General features: G+C 44.6%; 1 protein-coding gene across 2 annotated transcripts in view; it reads left to right on the top strand.

Annotated features, from left to right (window-relative positions):
* The window catches only part of NCKAP1L (NCK associated protein 1 like), a 62,598-nt gene that overhangs the window by 4,615 nt on the left and 39,979 nt on the right, over window positions 1-18,004 (top strand). For both annotated transcript variants that reach the window (XM_033136937.1, XM_033136945.1), the window contains exons 4-13: window positions 2,566-2,622; window positions 6,083-6,225; window positions 7,283-7,373; window positions 10,225-10,362; window positions 11,682-11,730; window positions 12,086-12,242; window positions 13,016-13,072; window positions 14,226-14,322; window positions 15,868-15,977; window positions 17,003-17,135. In XM_033136937.1, the coding sequence (XP_032992828.1) occupies window positions 2,566-2,622; window positions 6,083-6,225; window positions 7,283-7,373; window positions 10,225-10,362; window positions 11,682-11,730; window positions 12,086-12,242; window positions 13,016-13,072; window positions 14,226-14,322; window positions 15,868-15,977; window positions 17,003-17,135 (1,032 nt within the window). The remainder of the gene's footprint in view (window positions 1-2,565; window positions 2,623-6,082; window positions 6,226-7,282; window positions 7,374-10,224; window positions 10,363-11,681; window positions 11,731-12,085; window positions 12,243-13,015; window positions 13,073-14,225; window positions 14,323-15,867; window positions 15,978-17,002; window positions 17,136-18,004) is intronic.

The raw sequence follows: 18,004 nt of genomic DNA, 5'->3' as shown, positions 1-18,004 counted from the left end.
AGGCCAGAAGTCTTCTCCTTGCATATAATAACTTGGCTGACCAGATGAAAACGAAAACCAGACTCCTACACCTTTAATGGCTGTGCAAAAGTGGTCATTTCAGCTGATGGGTAAGCTATAATAATGTGATATAATAGTCATAATGCCAAAAAGGGCACCAGAGCATTTCCCACTTTGGCACTGCAGAATCTGGGACATGGCTGTTGTCAGAGCGAGTGGTTTCTACATTCTTATTATAATCATCACATTTGTATCTTATTACATTTATATCCCACCTTTCCTCCAAGGAGATCAAGGTGGGGTACATTGTTCTCCTCCTCCCCATTTTATCTTTGCAACCTACCCTGTGGGGTAGGTTAGGCTGAGAGACAGTGGCTGGTGAAGGTCACCCAGTGAGCTTCACAACTGAATCCTGGTCTCATGTCTCAGCCCAGCCCACTAACTGCTATGCAACACTGTCTCTGGGTGGATTTTAACTTGGGCACTTTATTTATTTATTTTTATATTGGCAGTCTCATACTTGCTGTTGCTTGGGAATTCTAAGAAACCAAAAAATCATGCAGATTTTAAATCAGTGGCTAAAATCAGTGTGGTTTTGAAAGGTTCAGTTGCCATCTTGATTTGAAACGGCATTCTGTTGCCTACAAACATAAATGAAAATCTGTTCCTTGATCCCAAGAACCATCGTGAAAAAATTTGTTACGATATCTTAAATGTATGGTGAACAAACAACTTTCCAAAATATATAGTAGATATTTTATCCAGTTCTCCTTCCAAGTACATTTTATTCCCCAGTCCTTCCTCACCATAACACTGGAATGTAGGCTAGGCATGCATGATTGCCCAGTGAGACCAATCAAGGGGTGGGTGGGGTGGAGGCATAGCAACACACCCTGGCAATGGAAAACCTGTTCAGAATAAAACCAGAAAACGAATTCTACTGTACAAAAATAGAATTAAAATGAAAAAGCAGTCACATTTGTGGACAGAGGACATTTGCTAAAAAAGCAAATATAGCAGCCAAATAAATAATCCTGACACATTTGTGCTTAATAAGAACGCCAGCCTCAAGAATGGAAGGGACAATTTTAAAAAAAAAGAAAGATGAAGCATTCATGTCTGTTTTAATGCTACACAGAGTTTACAGTTGAATTCATAATCAGGTAGATCTTTAGTGTCCAAGGACAGAAACACAAACATCTGTCAGTGTCATCAGCAGCAGTCTCTAGCAAAATCCAAGATGATTCATACAGCTTTGTGGGGGCATGGAGTGGGGAAAGGTAAACGGTTTCATGCTGGGTTGATCTTTGCAACCAGACTGTTTTAAATTGGTGTGGGCGACTGTTGTATAAAATTGGAGGTTGGGTTTTGCTGCCCAACTCCCCAAAGGACTCTGAGTCCCCTATATCAGAGAAGTATGGATGGAAACAGGATCCAGTGAAAACAAGGCAGATCTTTCCCCCCCCCTATTGCAACAGAGTCCCACCCCCTCCTTCCAAGGAGGTGAGAGAGCCCAAGAACAAAGTGTGCAGGAACCTTTAAAGACTTCAGACATTTCCCAACCTCTTAGCCAGAGAAGACCCTAAAAGCACCATACATACCTACATCACAGAAATTTGAGAGTGTGGGTTCTCTCCTGTCTGCCAAGATACCTGATAATGTTTTACTGATTACCTGGGCAGTCTGGCCTTTCTTTTGAGAGAACTAAATACCTTAGTTCTTGAATCCTGGTCATAAGCCCACCCTACCCTATCCATACATCAAATATGCCCTTAAGACAGGATTGTAAGTGAAATAACTACTGGGAAAGGTGTCTCCAAGTTATTTCCTTCTGTAGATGAAATTATTTATAGTCATTAGGAGAACCAGGATGGCTTTTTGGATCGTTCCTTGTGCTAAAAGAATGTGTACTTTTCTCAAATGTGTACTTTTCACACTGAGAGCCAGTGTGGTGTAGTGGTTAAGAGTGGTAGACTCGTAATCTGGTGAACCGGGTTCGCGTCTCCGCTCCTCCACATGCAGCTGCTGGGTGACCTTGGGCTAGTCACACTTCTTTGAAGTCTCTCAGCCTCACTCACCTCACAGAGTGTTTGTTGTGGGGGAGGAAGGGAAAGGAGAATGTGAGCCACTTTGAGACTCCTTCCGGTAGTGAAAAGCGGGATATCAAATCCAAACTCTTCTTCTTCTTCTTCTTCTTCTTCTTCTTCTTCTTCTTCTTCTTCTTCTTCTTCTTCTTCGAATATTTCCTACATTTTGAAGGGTAAAGGATTGGTTTTATGTGAAGTGTGTGTGTCTGCTATGTGTGTGTCCCCTAAAATTTTATAACAGCGACCTTGGGCCAGTCAGTCTCTCCCTCTCTCTCCTCCTACCCTCTCTCTCTGTGAGTTTAATTCACCTCACTGAGTTGCTGTAGTAACGTGGGGAGGGGAAGAACCAAGTACAGCCCCTTGCAGGAAAGGTGGGCTATAAATGCAATAATAAAAATGAATGAGATGCAGCAATGGAGTGTGTGGAGTCCAGTTCTTTACCATAATAGCTTCATTAATGCTAATATTTATTCTTCAGGACCATGTCTATGAGCTGCTGAACACTATGGACGCCAGCCTGTGCCACTTCGACATTGTGAGTATATTTTGAATAAAGTATGGCTGTGTTGGCTTCTGAGAGTTAAAGGCAGATGGGCATTACTTTTAGTTTAATGCAGAGAGGGTATGCAACTGTGGACATTATGCCTTTTTTATCTTGATGCTGGGCCATTGGCAGCTTAGAAAGTCAGTTGGGGCTTCCGGTTCCTGTCTGACTTAATGGAGTTACCTCCCACGACAACGGGAGATCGTTGGCAAAGATTAATCAAGGATGATTGATGATTGGACAGTGTTCTCGAAGCGACTAGCATGAGTTTGGCCAAACTGCGGGAGGCAGTGAAAGATAGGCGTGCCTGGCGTGCTCTGGTCCATGGGGTCATGAAGAGTCGGACACGACTGAACAACAACAATCCTTGGAAATTTCCCCCCGGGGATGGGAATAGGCTACACTCGCAGATCGTCTCAGTACCTGGCTCCCGCTCTGGCATAGAACACGGGAGGCAGGGAGGTACTGAGTGCAAAAGCACTTCGCCTCTTGGTAACCCTCTAACGACGCCATTAAGAGCAGAGGTTCTTCTGTTCATTAAAGATTATTTAGGATTCATGTACAGACGCCTGCTGGAAATGATGGAACAAGATCAAAAACTGCCAAACTGAAACAGCTACAAGGTCGTAAAGATTTGAATCGGAAAGAAGACTTCATTCAATCTAAAAAACAGTATCTGGGGCGGGCGGGGGAGCCAACGGCTTCATTATAAATCCTTTGTTACATAAATGACTTGGCAAACCCCCTGGGAATGCAAAATAATAATAATAATCATATAGCAGGTGAAGATGAAGGGAGACAGGAGTATAGATATTGATTACAATGACAAGCGGAACTATGTGAGGAAAACATAATACTGTAGTATGGAATAATTTTTAAAAGACTTGGAATCTCTATGAAGTTAATTTTTATTTTCCCCCTGGCTGAGGGGAGGACGGATTGGACTTTGAGGACTTGCCAAGGCTTTGGCAGGGTGCCAGATCACTCTTCTACGAGAAATTATAGCTGATTTCTTCAGTTGGACAGAGAAGAGAGAACTTGGAGGCTTGCCAGGGATTTGGCATTGCCATTACTTCCTGGGACTGGAAGTAATGGCAATGGAATTTTGCAGCTGCAATCAGAGGGGATGGAGAACAAAAGAGGAGAGATCTATCTAGAGTGACACCAAGTCAACAGCGCCACAAGGCATGACAGAGATCGGGAATAACCAAGGTGGACATAATATTTGACAAAGACATAAAGGAACAATTGATTAAGATTAACACAAGAAGAAAGGAGAACTTCACTAGCGAACTTATAAATTACTAAATGTGTTAATATGAATTGAAGTTAAAACATTGTAGCTGTGGTATAAGGGATTTTATCAGGACTGGATTGTAATTGGATTGAGCAATAGTTTGTAAGCAGAATTAAAGGGAACTAGTAGACCTTGAAGTCCAGCATGTGGGGAGCCACCTAAATTTTATAATTGGCCATGTGATTGATTTGTATTTGAATTGTAATTGTAATTTGGTATTGATATTATAAGGCTTATGTTGGATTTTTGTAATTCAAAATTAATAAAAATTATTTTAAAAAAGAAAAAAAAGTTGGGTGGGAATAAGGAGGCAGCAAGGCAGCAAGGAGTTGAGCAGATAGGAACCAGCTATAGCAGAAATCACCACTGCTCCTGCTGCCCAAGCAAAGCTCAAGCTGACCTGAAAGCTTTGATAGATCCCTATCAGGTCAGGATAAATCAGTGGGCTGCTTGGCCTTACCAGAGCCTAGAAGGAAGTTTCCTGGGTGACTTACCACAAGGGGCAGCCAAGCATGGATCCTTAAATTCCCAGCTCTAGCGCTGGACAGGAAGTGAATGTCCTCAGTATGTGGAGAGGGTACTGGAACCTTTCTTCCCATGCCTTTTCCTGATGAAAACCCCACTTCCCGAAAGCTGCTGTTTGACTTCGTAGGGAAGCTGCTATAGGTACAGATGGACCACAATTCAAACTTTTTGGCTATTGACAGTTTGCTAACTGAACTGTCAGTATGATTCATCTAACACATGAATGCCTGAGGAACTGTGTCTTTATTCCATCGAATCATAGGTTTGTTTTTGTTTTTTAAATTTTATTATACAAAAATAAGTACATACAAACCAACATACATACAAACATACCAACCAACTGTACAAATACAACTACAACTACAAAAAAGGAAAGAAAAAAACTATACACATACAATATACTTACATCCATATCTTCCATATTCATTTTTGACAAATATCACATTATAACACTGATTAATTTAAATCCATATATTCATACTTTTTAGCCATCCGTTCGTAACGGTAGGGCTAAATTATTAAATAATTTTGTTCCTTGACTTCCCTGATCCATCTCTTCATTAAATTCTAATAAATATTTAATAAATATATAAGAAACACATAAAAGTATGACTCTGACCTCGATTACCTTTCTTTTTTTATTCCATTCCTTTACTTTTTAACTTCAATTCATTACTATACCATCTTTAAACCATACAAGAGTTATTCTAAATCATAGGTTTGGAAGAGCTGGGCAAGGAGATGAATAAATGTTTTCTAGTACATTTTTTTTTAAAAAAATGTCCAAGTAAGGAGATTTTCATTACATTACCTCTTAGGTATGTTGCTGAACTCATCTTGCAGTTTCCCCTCTAGACTTAGCAGAGCTCCACCTTCCCCTTTCATCTAGTCTTGCACTCATTGGGAAGGATTGATCTCCTCTTCCTTCTGCCATTAAAAGAAAAGTATTTTTAATTTTTAATTGCCTGTTCTTCACAACCAACCCTCAAAGCAGCACTTACTTCATCAGCCGGAAGCAAGACCCCACCTAGTGCCTGTTTAGTGCTAACCATAGTTTGCTCCAATGTCTGAACTGGCAAATTATGGCTTAGTGTTTGTCCTCCAAAACAGAATTGGGAACTAGAATTTAAATGCATTCCTGATTCTGGCAGTGAAAGGCAAATGCTAATTGTGGTAGACACTTGGCACAGTGTGGCAAACAATGGAAAGTAAAAGAGAAGCTGTGTGTCAGAGAGAAGGGGGATTCATGCAGCCTATTGGCTCATTCACAATCCTCCAACATGACTTGGAGACTCACACAAAGTGAGCCATTGTCTAAGACAGGGAATGAGGAACGTCTTACAATCCCATCACAATCTGCTTAGATAAGGGATGGGGAGCCTGTGAACTTCCAGGTGTTGTTGAGACTATAACTCTGTATCACCAGTAGCCAGGGATGATGGGAATTATAGTCCCGATAACATCTTGAGAGCCACAGGTCCACCATTCCTTATATGAGCAGATTGTGCTGAGATTCTAAGAAAAGTGCTACTGCCAGGAGTCAGAATCTGCCCAGAGTTGATGATGATGTCAATACATTTCCCCTTTTATCAGATAAATAAAACTGATTTTTTTTCTTTCCTTCTGCAGCATCTAAACTATGACTTCACCAAGAATTACCTTGACCTGATTGTCACCTACGCATCTGCCATCTTACTCCTTTCTCGTATTGATGACCGCAAAGCCCTGATTGGCCTGTACCAGTGTACCCATGAGATGATCCATGGATCAGGGTCAGTGTCCATGTATTCCACTCCCTTGGCCCAATAGTACATACCTAATGCCTATAGCAATCCTTAACATGTGGATGTCTGGCCTTTTCTTGACAAGTATTGAAGAGGAGGTAACACTTCCCCCACCCCAACAGCTATTTTGCTATTAAAAGACCATTCCTAAAATTTAACCTAAATATGCCACCTGTAGCTGAAACCTACCATTTTCTCCTCAAAGCTATGGGCCTTTCCAGATGTTCTGTTGTTGTTGTTTGGCTGTTGTGGGAGATTCAAATGCAAATTATTTCTTTTATTCTGTATTAGTATTGTTTTTGCTTTGTAAAGTGTTATGGGAGTTTTAGCTGAAGAGCCGCTAATAAAGAATGTAAATAAACAAATCACTCCCCCCCCCCACTCCTATGCCCCCCTCAAGCTAGCCCATCTGTTGAAAGGTAATTGCATTAAACACCAGTATTTTGATATGGAAAACACAGTTCCTCCCTCTGCTTTCCTCGTTAACAAGAGGACTGCGTGGAATGTCCTTGTGCAAATGTCACAGATACAGAAATGTTCAAAACAATGTTTTTCATTTGTTTCTGCAAATTTTCTAGAAACAGGGCGCTCCATGATGCCCCTTTCCACTAGCAGCACTCAAGTCATCTTTTATCCTGGAGGAGAAACACCAGCCAGGCTTCCACCTCCTCCACAGTAATCCCCTTGCTTTTCTTTATTCCCCTCACCCCATCACCAACATGGGAGCACACATCTTCAAGAAGGAAAGAAATAAAAATGCAGTTAAATAGGCCAACCCCACCCCATCATCCTGTCATCACCACAGCACGAGAATCCCTTCTCCTGCAAGGCCACCCTCCCACACTTTTGGAGACCAGATGTTGCATTTTCCTGTATTTTGTGTTGTTGCCTGGATTGGCCCAGTAAGGTTCTCTGGAGCCCAGGGCTTCCGTCATTGGAGCACTCTTGTCATGTTCTTGCAGTGAAATGGGTGGGCACTGTCAGTGATGGAGGAGGGCTTCTGTTGCTGGCAAACACCTCTGACTCATTCCTTATCTGGCTATAGTGATGCCAGTTTCCCTCGGTTGGGTCAGATGATACTGGAGTACGAGAATCCCTTGCGCAAGCTGATGGAAGAGTTTGGGCCCCATACCAAGGTGAGATTAAAATAAAGAATTAAGTGGGAGGCTTGGGAGGCACCAAAGGAAAGTGTATGAGGACACTGTGGTGCCCACAGGCATGGCGTTGGGGTCTCAGCTTTAGACTCCATTAACTTCTGAGCATATCCAGATTCACATTATGATTTTGTAACATGCATTCTTCCTGCATGTGTTGCTGTGTGCTCAAGGATGGGAGTGTTGGTTATAATAATAATAATAATAATAATAATAATAATAATAATAATTTATTTATACCCCGCCCATCTGACTGGGTTTCCCCAGCCACTCTGGGTGGCTTCCAACAGAATATTAAAATACAATAGTCTATTAAACATTAAAAGCTTCCCTAAACAGGACTGCCTTCAGGTGTCTTCTAAAAGTCTGGTAGTTGTTTTTCTCTTTGACATCTGGTGGGAGGGCGTTCCACAGGGCGGGTGCCACTACCGAGAAGGCCCTCTGCCTGGTTCCCTGTAGCTTTGCTTCTTGCAGCGAGGGAACCGCCAGAAGGCCCTCGGCACTGGACCTCAGTGTCTGGGCAGAACAATGGGCATGGAGAAGCTCCTTCAGGTATACTGGACCGAGGCCGTTTACGGCTTTAAAGGTCAGCACCAACACTTTGAATTGTGCCCGGAAACGTACTGGGAGCCAATGTAGGTCTTTCAAGACCAGTGTTATATGGTCTAGGCGACCGCTCCCAGTCACCAGTCTAGCTGCCGCATTCTGGATTAGTTGTAGTTTCCAGGTCATCTTCAAAGGTAGCCCCACATAGAGCGCATTGCAGTAATCCAAGCGAGAGATAACTAGAGCATGCATCACTCTGATGAGACAGTCTGTGGGCAGGTAGGGTACTATGCAGTATCATTAAGCTGCTTTATGCTGAATCAGACTATTGGCTCATCTAGTCATGTCAAATTGTAGAGTCTGACTGGCAGTGGCTCTCCAACATCTTGGAGATCTTTCCCAGTGCTTGGTCCTGTGAGATCCCTTTTGTTAGAGATGTGAGGAACTGAACATACAAGGTGTGACTGGAAAGTTCGGTGAGTGGTCACAGAAATCGGACAGAGAGAAATATTCGAACATACAATTGGCATCGGAAACCCATGAAATGCTCACAATTGTGTACAGAGATGAAGCTGTAACTCGAAAGACAGTGTATGAGTGGTTTAAGCATTTCCATGAAGGGCGGCAACCATTGAAGATGACCCTCGGTCTGGCAGATGGTTGATGACCAGAACGGCGGCAAATGTTGACAGAGTTTGTGAGTTATTGATGCAGGATCGGCGTTTGTCCATCCGAATGATGGTGGAAGAATTGCATATTCCGTGTAAAATGGTTACTGATTTGTCCCACCTTCCATACTCTCCCAATCTGGCCCCATCAGATTTCTTTCTTTTTCCAAAACTGAAATCTGCTCTGAAAGGGCGCAGATTTTCCGACATTTCATACGTCCAAGCTGCTGTGACGAGGGAACTGAAAGCAGTACAAAAAGAGGACTTTTTCAGAAGTTTCCTTACTTTGAAGGCCTGTAAGGTATGTATGTTCGAATATTTCTTGCGGTCCGTTTTCTGTGACCATTCACCAAACTTTCCGGTCACACCTTGTAGAGTCATAGAATGGTAGAGTTGGAAGGGATCCCAAGAGTAGGATCTCAACTAAAGCACCCATTACAAATGGCCATCCAACCTCTGCTTAAAAACCCCCAAGGATTGAGAGACCACCATCTCAGAACCTGGGAAATGATGTGTGCAGAGCATGTGCTGTACCTCTGAATTGTGGTTCCCTGGAAGTGAATGTGGTTCTGTAGTTGGTTGGAGAGAATGAACATTCTTTGCTCCAATTTCTCATGGTGTTGGCTTACAATTGTTCTTACAATTACAATTCTTATTGTGAGCTGCTTCACTTTTCTTTTGCTGCTTCACAAGTGTATACAAATAACATTTCGAGAAATGTTACAGGTGGGTAGCCGTGTTGGTCTGCCATAGTCAAAACAAAATCGAAAATTCTTTCTAGTAGCACCTTAGAGACCAACTGAGTTTGTTCCTGGTATGAGCTTTCGTGTGCATGCACACTTCTTCAGATACACTTCTTCAGATGCACACTTCTTTGGTATCTGAAGAAGTGTGCATGCACACGAAAGCTCATACCAGGAACAAACTCAGTTGGTCTCTAAGGTGCTACTAGAAAGAATTTTCGATTTTATTTCGAGAAATGTGTGGGAAGTTTTGGTGGCAGCCGTGACTGGAACAGGAAGTAAAAAAGAGGGAAGTAGGTAAACTGCAAAACCAGAAAAGCTAATAATCAAGTCATCTGCATGCTGGGGGGGGGGGGCAGGTAGAGAAGGGACAGGGGAGGAAGGATGACAAATTTATCCAGCTTTTGAACCAACACTCGATGATCCAAAAGCAAGCAGGAGTTACGGTAGGTGAATGTGTCTATGTTGCAGATTTGGTCAATCCAGTTAAATATTGCAGTTAATATTTGGATGATAGTTGTCTGCCATCTGTGGGTAGAGTAGAAGTTGAGGATAACACATACCGGTAAGTGTGGGGCACTTGTAGGGGAGAAGTAGTGGGTGACCAGGGGATACTTAACTTTCCCTTGTAAATACCTGTTAATCTGGCTGAAGCTGAGCTGTGGGGGAAATTCCTCCAGGGGAGCATTTGCAAGTGAGAAAAAGCAAGTATGGGAAGATTTAAGTGTTCCTCTCACCTGCTTGATGCTTCTCCATGTCAAATGTATGTGTGCCAAGGGTAACAAGTAGTTCTGCTTTCTCTCTCTCTCTCTCTCTCTCTTTCTCTCTCTCTCTGCATTTTGTCATTTCCTGCTGCTAACAGAGTTCTCTTTCCAGGCTGTGAGCAATGCACTTCTTTCGCTGCACTTCCTCTTCGCCCGTAGAAACCACTCAGCTGATCAGTGGCGAAGTGACCAACTCTTCAGTCTGATCAACAACCCCGCGAACATGCTAGCTCCTGCCAGTTCAGACACGGTGAGCGTGTCCGTGTATAGAGACAGTGACACTTTCGCCCAAACTCAGGCTTTCTGGAGCATCTTAAAATCAGAGGCCTGCATTTTGGATCAGCAGTGCTACCTTTTACAGAGCTCATATATGCAGGCTCTGCCCTCTTGTAGATGTTTCTTGAGTTTCAACAGACTTCAGTGAGATAATTCACTGTTTCCCAGCATGCAGTGCAAGCTGACAGGTCTTGATTGTGATGTCATTGAGGCTAGAATGCTGACAAGTTCTGATACTATTGGCAGTTGAGCTAGAGCAGGGATGTGGAACTAGCTTGATGGCAGTGCTTTGTGGGCAACCTACAGGGTGGGGGAGAGCACATGCCACCCAGGCGCAAGAAGAAGGAGGAGGAGGAGGAGGAGGAGGAGGAGAGGAGTTTGGATTTGATATCTTGCTTTATCACTACCCAAAGGAGTCTCAAAGCGGCTAACATTCTCCTTTCCCTTCCTCCCCCACAACAAACACTCTTGTGAGGTGAGTGGGGCTGAGAGACTTCAGAGAAGTGTGACTAGCCCAAGGTCACCCAGCAGCTGCATGAGGAGGAGCGGAGACGTGAACCCGGTTCACCAGATTATGAGTCTACCGCTCTTAACCACTGCACCACACAAGTGATTTTCAATGAAGGGGCTGGGTCCCTCAAAGTTCTGCAGCAGCCATGCATGCACACTGTGGGGTGTGCTCATGTCACAGGAATAAGCTGTGGGGTGTCCCCACGACACATCATCACTTGTGCAGGCTGCAGTAGGGCACTGGTGTCATGTGTGCATGTTGTAGGGTGTGCTGATGTTGCATGACCCTGGCCCTCTCAATCACGGCCACGGCCCCCTCAATCATGATGCCACCAAAGGCCACAGAGGCCACAGAGACAGAAAAGAGAGCAGGTTAGTGGATGTGAATCTTAAGTTTGTACAGTGGGCTACTTTCCACCTATAGACAAGTTAAGTTTGTATGTGGGCAAGCAATTGGTTCCGGGCAATTGAAAAAGGCCTGAAGCAGGGCCAGTGAAGGGGGTGATCTAGAGAGAAGGGGTTTGGCCTTGGGAAGAGATATGGCTTGGGGAGAGTCCCAGAGGCTGCAGCAAGAGAGTGAACTGCTGCAGCAGACTGTAATGCTGGCTGTTCTACCAAATCTTTCCCATGTGCACCCAATGAGGCCTTGTTACTCCCGACCTCCTAGGAAAATTATGCTGCACACATTAAAAAACCTTACTAGAGGCACTGAGTGTTTAGGAAGGAAGATGATGATACCAGATTTCTGTAGGCAGAAAACTTACATTTCTTTCCTCTTCCCAGATGGCCTGTGAATACCTTTCTCTGGAGGTTCTTGAGCGATGGATTGTGAGTAAGTCACCACCTTGTTCTTTGCTGATCTGGTAGGCTGGGAAAGATCCAGAGCTGACCCCTTTCTCATAGCCAAAAGATGCAGAAATTGTGCAAGATCATCTTCATTGGCCCAGTGGGCGTAGGCAGACATATGCTTGCTCTCTGGGTTCCCCACCCCTTGCCTCACAAACTTAGCACCCAGGTAAATTCTAGGGCAAGAAACACTATGGTTTGTAATGCATTTGCTTGATTTGCACAATTCATTTTGCTCCTGGAAGTGGGTGGCAGGGAGGGGCTAGATGCTGTACTGAGCAGGGAGGGTCAGTGTCCGTTGCTTCCTTATCCTTGCCTTTGACCATCTTCTACTCCTGCAGTTGGGTTCTTGCTGTGCCACAGCTGCCTGGGCTCTACCCAAAGCTGTCTGGATCTGTGGCGGGCAGCTCTCCGTGGCTCTCTCTACATTGCTCTAATACGGGATGAAGTGCTTTCTATTCACAAAGTGGCGGAGGAGGCCTTCAGCAGCATCAAAGGGTAAGAGACATGTAGAGGCGAGTTAGACCCGCAGGCAGATTTTGGCAGGTTTGAATCCCCTCTTTTACACTAATGTTAGAAGTACAGGAGTGGTACAGTTGTTAAGACTATGACTGGGAAGACCCGGATCCAAATTCCCACTTGACTATGAAGCTCACTCGGGTGACGCTTGGGTCAATTGCCAACTCTTAGACTAACCTACCTCACAGGGTTGTTGTGAGGATAAAATGGGGGTGAGGGTTGATGAAGGGCTGTGCATACCACCTTGAGCTCCTTGGATGAAAGGCAAGTTATAAATGTACTTATGAGTGGGAGCGCCCTCCTGTTTTGTATTTGTTCACCCTCTGTATACATGTATACATCCATTGAGTCACGCCTTCGGTCCTTCACGGCCAGTACTGCTGATTGTGACTGGCAGTTGCTGTCCAGAGAGTCAAATGCAGGTCTTTCCCATACTTTCTTCCTGACATCTTTATCTGCAAATGCCCTGGATTGAACTTGTGACCTTCTGCATGTACAGTATGTTCTCTGCTCCTGAGCTGTAGCTCGTCCTGGAAAACATCACAAGAGACAAGGAAGCTTTGGTGTAGCCATTTTAAAGTGAAGGGTTTGCCAGTGTGCCACTGGATTTTAAAAATCATTCAATTTTTAGAAAACTTGTCCTTGCACAAGGGTTGGCTTTGCTTGGATGGATGAAGCAACAGAACACAACATAATGTTTTGGAGGGGTTTGGTTGTGATCTCAGTCTCTCTCTCTCTCTCTCTCTGCACAGCTATGGAAAACGCATAGCTGATATCAAAGAATGTAAAGAGCACGCTGTAGCAAACAGGTAGGAATGACCCTTTGCTTTCTTGCTCATTGCTTTGTCTGCCATGTTACTGCCTAGCTCTGCACTTTGTCTGCTCCAGGGTTTTGCCTAGTAGGTAACCAGATCTCTTCTGCTTAATACTTTGCCTCGCTAGCTTTACCTTTCCCCTCAGGTCTGAAATTTGCTTCCCAGCCCCATTGGACTGATGCCCCCATCATCCCTATTTCTTCAGTGTATCCCAGCAGCTGCCCTTTGTTACTGAACTTGCCACCTTTTGCCTTATACACTAGATGTCCTCCGTTAAGACTGTGGTCCTGTACATCAGGGGTGACTAACCTTTTTGGGCATCTCGCTGCTTTCAGCCATGGCCAGCCTTCTGGGTGGGGGAGCAGGCCAGGGGCAGGGGTGGCTAAAAGTTGGTGTATCCAATCCATCCCACACTCTCAGGCACACACAGAACTTACTTGCCTTCATCAGCTATCTGTGCAAAGAAACTGTTAAAGACACAAGCTCCCTCTCTGCTCACCTCATCCAATGATGGGTCTGGTGGCCAGGAAGGGGACAGTTTGACTCCTCACTGGAAAAACTGAACTCTGCCCACCCCCTCACTGTGTCTTGCTTTGTTATATATGTTTCTGCCACCACTACCAAAATCAATCGATTCTTGGAGGGCTTGTAAAATCTGCTTGGAGGACTGGATCAGACTTCCAAAACTGGGGCTAGCCACCACTGCCATATGCACTTACTCCCAGTTTGAAGCCCTATTGAAGTTAGTAGGAGTAATTCCTGAATAGACATGTATAGGATTGCACCGTAAATCTCCTTTGGAGCCCCACTTTTCTGCAGCTCCTCCTGGATGTTCCCTCTGAGGTCCTGCCATCCACCTGCTCCCTCATCTGTTGCACGGCACATCTAGGAGTCTGCCCAGCCTGAGCATTTGGTGGACAATTCTAGGCATCATGCAAGGGCATCCAGTTGTTTGTCATTTAGTAGGGGATGGTGCTTTTATTGCAATTTTCTGCCTCTACTTCCAAAATAAATTGATCTGCCTTGGGTACTATGTACCTTGGCTGAGTAGCTGGGCATTGTCATTTACTGCTGCTTGTGGTGTGTCAGATGGGGCATGGGGCAGCTGTCACCTTCATGTGTGAACCTTCCAGTGGTGTCTTGACAGTGGGCAGCTGCATCGAGGTCGGCGCCATTTCCTGAGGAATGCTGTACGGGAGATGGAGACCATTCTGGCCAATGAGCCCGGGCTTTTGGGGCCAAAGGCAAGTAGACAAGAGCTGGGAATGTGGGAGAAGAGAAGACAGTATTGTATGCATGATGTGTTTGAGCCGGGCAAGTGGGCAAACGTGTGTGTGTGCACGCCTGTATGCATTTGCCTATGCAAGTGTGCCTGGGAAGAGGAAGCCAAATGTAAGGGTGCGTATACATATTTATTACCTATTAATTGAAAACAAGCAATTATAGATCAATTTTCAAATTAAAATAATGAAATGTTAACATAAAACCACAGCATAAAAACAGTGCAGAACCAGAAGAAAGGTGAATTTCAACCTGAATAATCACAACCATGCACCTGACGTTAAACTCCAGCAAAGCCTGGGTGAACAGCCAAGTCTTCAGCTGACACTGACAACTCTTGACCCCTGTCATAGCAGGGAAACTGTCCCAAAGCTGGGGCGCCACCACCGAGGAGCCTTTACCCCATGTTGCTGCCAAATGCTGTGTTGATCTTGTATTCGAGTCTGACTTGATACAAATGTGGACCTTACCTATATTGGCTTATTTTTTTTACATCATACAAAGCCACAGTAGAAAGGCAGGAAGGGTTGTCTAAGAAGCAGTGCCTATTTTTATCCTGAAATTCATGTAGTTTCTGCCTCTTGAGAATCAAAGCTTTTACTAAAAAACATACCATCATATTTCCAGCTTTCCTGGTTGCTTTATCTTTATAATGTATCTGAGCCGTCCCAAGGGTATCTGCAGCAGTCACTACAAGCCAAACTATATGCAGTGGCAGCGGGTTGTATCTTTTAACCACCGGCTGCTCCAATCATGAGTAAAATGAAAAGTGTGATTTAAATGCCAAAGGCGGCATTAGGGGAAGGGAGCGGAATCCTTCCCTCCCCACTGCTTCTCTTCCTCCCAGCAGGTTTTCTTCCAGTTAGGCAGAGCTTGAGGGAAAATGGCACTGATAGCTTCCAGGAAGGTGTGTGTGTTGCATGTGTGAGGAAAGAAATTCTGTATAGGAACATTTATGTATTTATAGATCTATAGTCTCCTCCTTTGGAGCTCTTTAAGCAGAGGCTTGACAGCCATCTGTCAGGAATGCTTTGATGGTGTTTCCTGCTTGGCAGGGGGTTGGACTGGATGGCCCTTGGGGTCTCTTCCAACTCTAGGATTCTATATCTATTTCATGCATAAGTATTTATGTTTCCAGTTTTTACCCTTCTGCTTTTCCTCATCTTTGCATATTGATGGTCCTCTCAGGTCTCTCCTATTCCATGTTCCCTTTCTCCTTCATCACTATAGTGGCAAAAGGAAAACATAAGCCAGAACAAGCTGCAATCAACAAATGTCCTTAATTTGCATGATGGATCTCCCCCCTGCCCCCCCCATTTTAGGCTTCTCATTATGCAAGACACAATTCAAGGACATCGGCTAAGTAGAATAGAATAGCTTTAAAAAAAGTTAATGTGCAGTGTTGGGCCATATTGAACGTCCCTTTCTTGAGCTGGCCTTACTGATTTGAAGGGAGGGATTATTTTTCTCATAAAGTCCCTTCTCCCCTCTTTGCCCCCCCACAACAGGCTGTTTATGTCTTCATGGCCTTGTCATTCTGCCGTGATGAGGTCACCTGGCTTTGCCGACACAGCGAACATGTTAGCAAGAGCAAGAACCCAGAGGAATTCACTGACAGGTACTGATTTGGGTGTTGTTGTTTTGCTTGAACTATTTATGAATAACCATCATATATACACGTGACCCTGAAAAATAAAAACCAATACACAAATCGTAATTACATTCCGATATTAAAAAGTTCTATGTCTGCATCTGTCCAATTTTCCTGCCCCTGAAATGTCTCTTTGTGCGATGTTTTTTCTTTCCCACAAATCCTTTTATGACATGTACTGGTGGGGTGGGTTTCAAGAATGGGGGTGGCTTGAAGATGGGGTGGAGGAGATGGATCCCAGCATGTTGAGCACAGATGGATCTTGCCCCCCCCCCCCAGTTCTTGACCATGTAGTGCAGAGTGAACCCGTGAAAAGGAGTTCCCTTAATAGCTGGTTAGAAGGGGGGGGGATTACAACAGTTCTCCCTGGTCTCACATTTTGGGGCAGTGCCATGTGAGAGTGGAGGGAAGGGAAGAAGCTAATGCTTGTTGGAATTAGGTAAAATTCCTCTGGCATGAACTTGGGGAGTATGGTATCCAGGCTGGCAGGTCAGAGGTGTGTCTTTGTAGGTGTTAACAGCCAAGGGAACCTCTCACACACAGCATACTAGGACACCTAGTTCATAGAATCACAAAATTGTTGAGTTGGAAGGGACCCTGGGGGTCATTGAGTCTAACCCCCTGCAATGCAGGATTATGCAGCTGCCCATACGGGGATCGAACCTGCAACACAGGCGTTACCAGCACCACACTCTTAACCAACCGAGCTATCCTCTCCCTGTATTTCATCCAAAGTCTCATCTATCCCCCCTTCAATGGCATTCTGAAAGTCATAAAGAAGGCATTTGGGTTGTAGTTAGCTGCTTTATTTGTTGTATTGCTTTATTAATCTGCTGAAATGATTCTGTGTATTCTTCCTCACCCCACTATTTTTTGTGTTCATTTTTTTAAACAATATTTTAAATTCGTCAGCTGCCTTTTTATAAGTAAAGGTGGGGTTGCAAATGTTTTAAATAAGCAAACAAACATCCTGTCCTGCCTCACACCAATAGCTACCTGGCTGAGCTGCTGTTTCTGATGGAAAAGCTCCGTCGCCTCGTCCGACGGCACCAAAATATCCTCCAGCGCTACCATGTCCAGTACTTGTCACACTTCGATGCCCAGGTGCTCAGCAACATCATCCAGGTATGGGAGCTGCAAGGAAGGAGGAAGACATGTGGTTGGTGGGATTATGTGTGGTGGTCTCTAGGAACTCCCAATTCCAGTGAGATTGTTTAGTACCAAACAGATGTGAGAAAGGAGAGAATGGACAGCGAATGATTGAAATGCTGCAAATTAGGTACTCGGTCCTGTATACCTGAAGGAGCGTCTCCACCCCCACCGTTCAGCCCGGACACTGAGATCCAGCTCCGAGGGCCTTCTGGCGGTTCCCTCACTGCGAGAAGCAAAGCTACAGGGAACCAGGCAGAGGGCCTTCTCGGTAGTGGCCCCCGCCCTGTGGAACTCCCTCCCTTCAGATGTCAAAGAGATAGACAACTACCAGACATTTAGAGGACATCTGAAGGCAGCCCTGTTTAAGGAAGCTTTTAATGTGTGATATTTTAATATATTTGATTTTTGTTGGAAGCCGCCCAGAGTGGCTGGGGAAATCCAGCCAGATGGGCGGGGTACAAATCATCATCATCATCATCATCATCATCATCATCTCAGTGTTAGGCGTGCATACTTTGCATGCAAATAGTCCCTGGCAGTCTCCAGTTAAAAGGTTCCCAGTTCGCAGGTACTAGAGCAGATTGCTAGTGAGAGTCGACACATCTGGACTGGATCATAGAATCTAAGAATTGTAGAGTTGGAAGGGTCCAAAAGCCTCATCTAGTCGAACGCTCGCAATGCAAATAGAATAGCATTTCTCAACCCAGTGCCCTACAGATATTTTGAATTGCAGCTCCCTTCAGCAATGATGGGTATTATAGCCCAAGAACATCTATTCTGGAGGGCGCAAGGCTGAAATGGACCAACAGGCTGGCATGGTATAAAGCAGCTTGACACAGTCT

This window comes from Lacerta agilis, chromosome 2 (assembly GCF_009819535.1).
Source record: "Lacerta agilis isolate rLacAgi1 chromosome 2, rLacAgi1.pri, whole genome shotgun sequence".
NCBI lineage: Eukaryota > Metazoa > Chordata > Lepidosauria > Squamata > Lacertidae > Lacerta > Lacerta agilis.
This window is presented reverse-complemented; position numbering and strand designations above follow the sequence as displayed.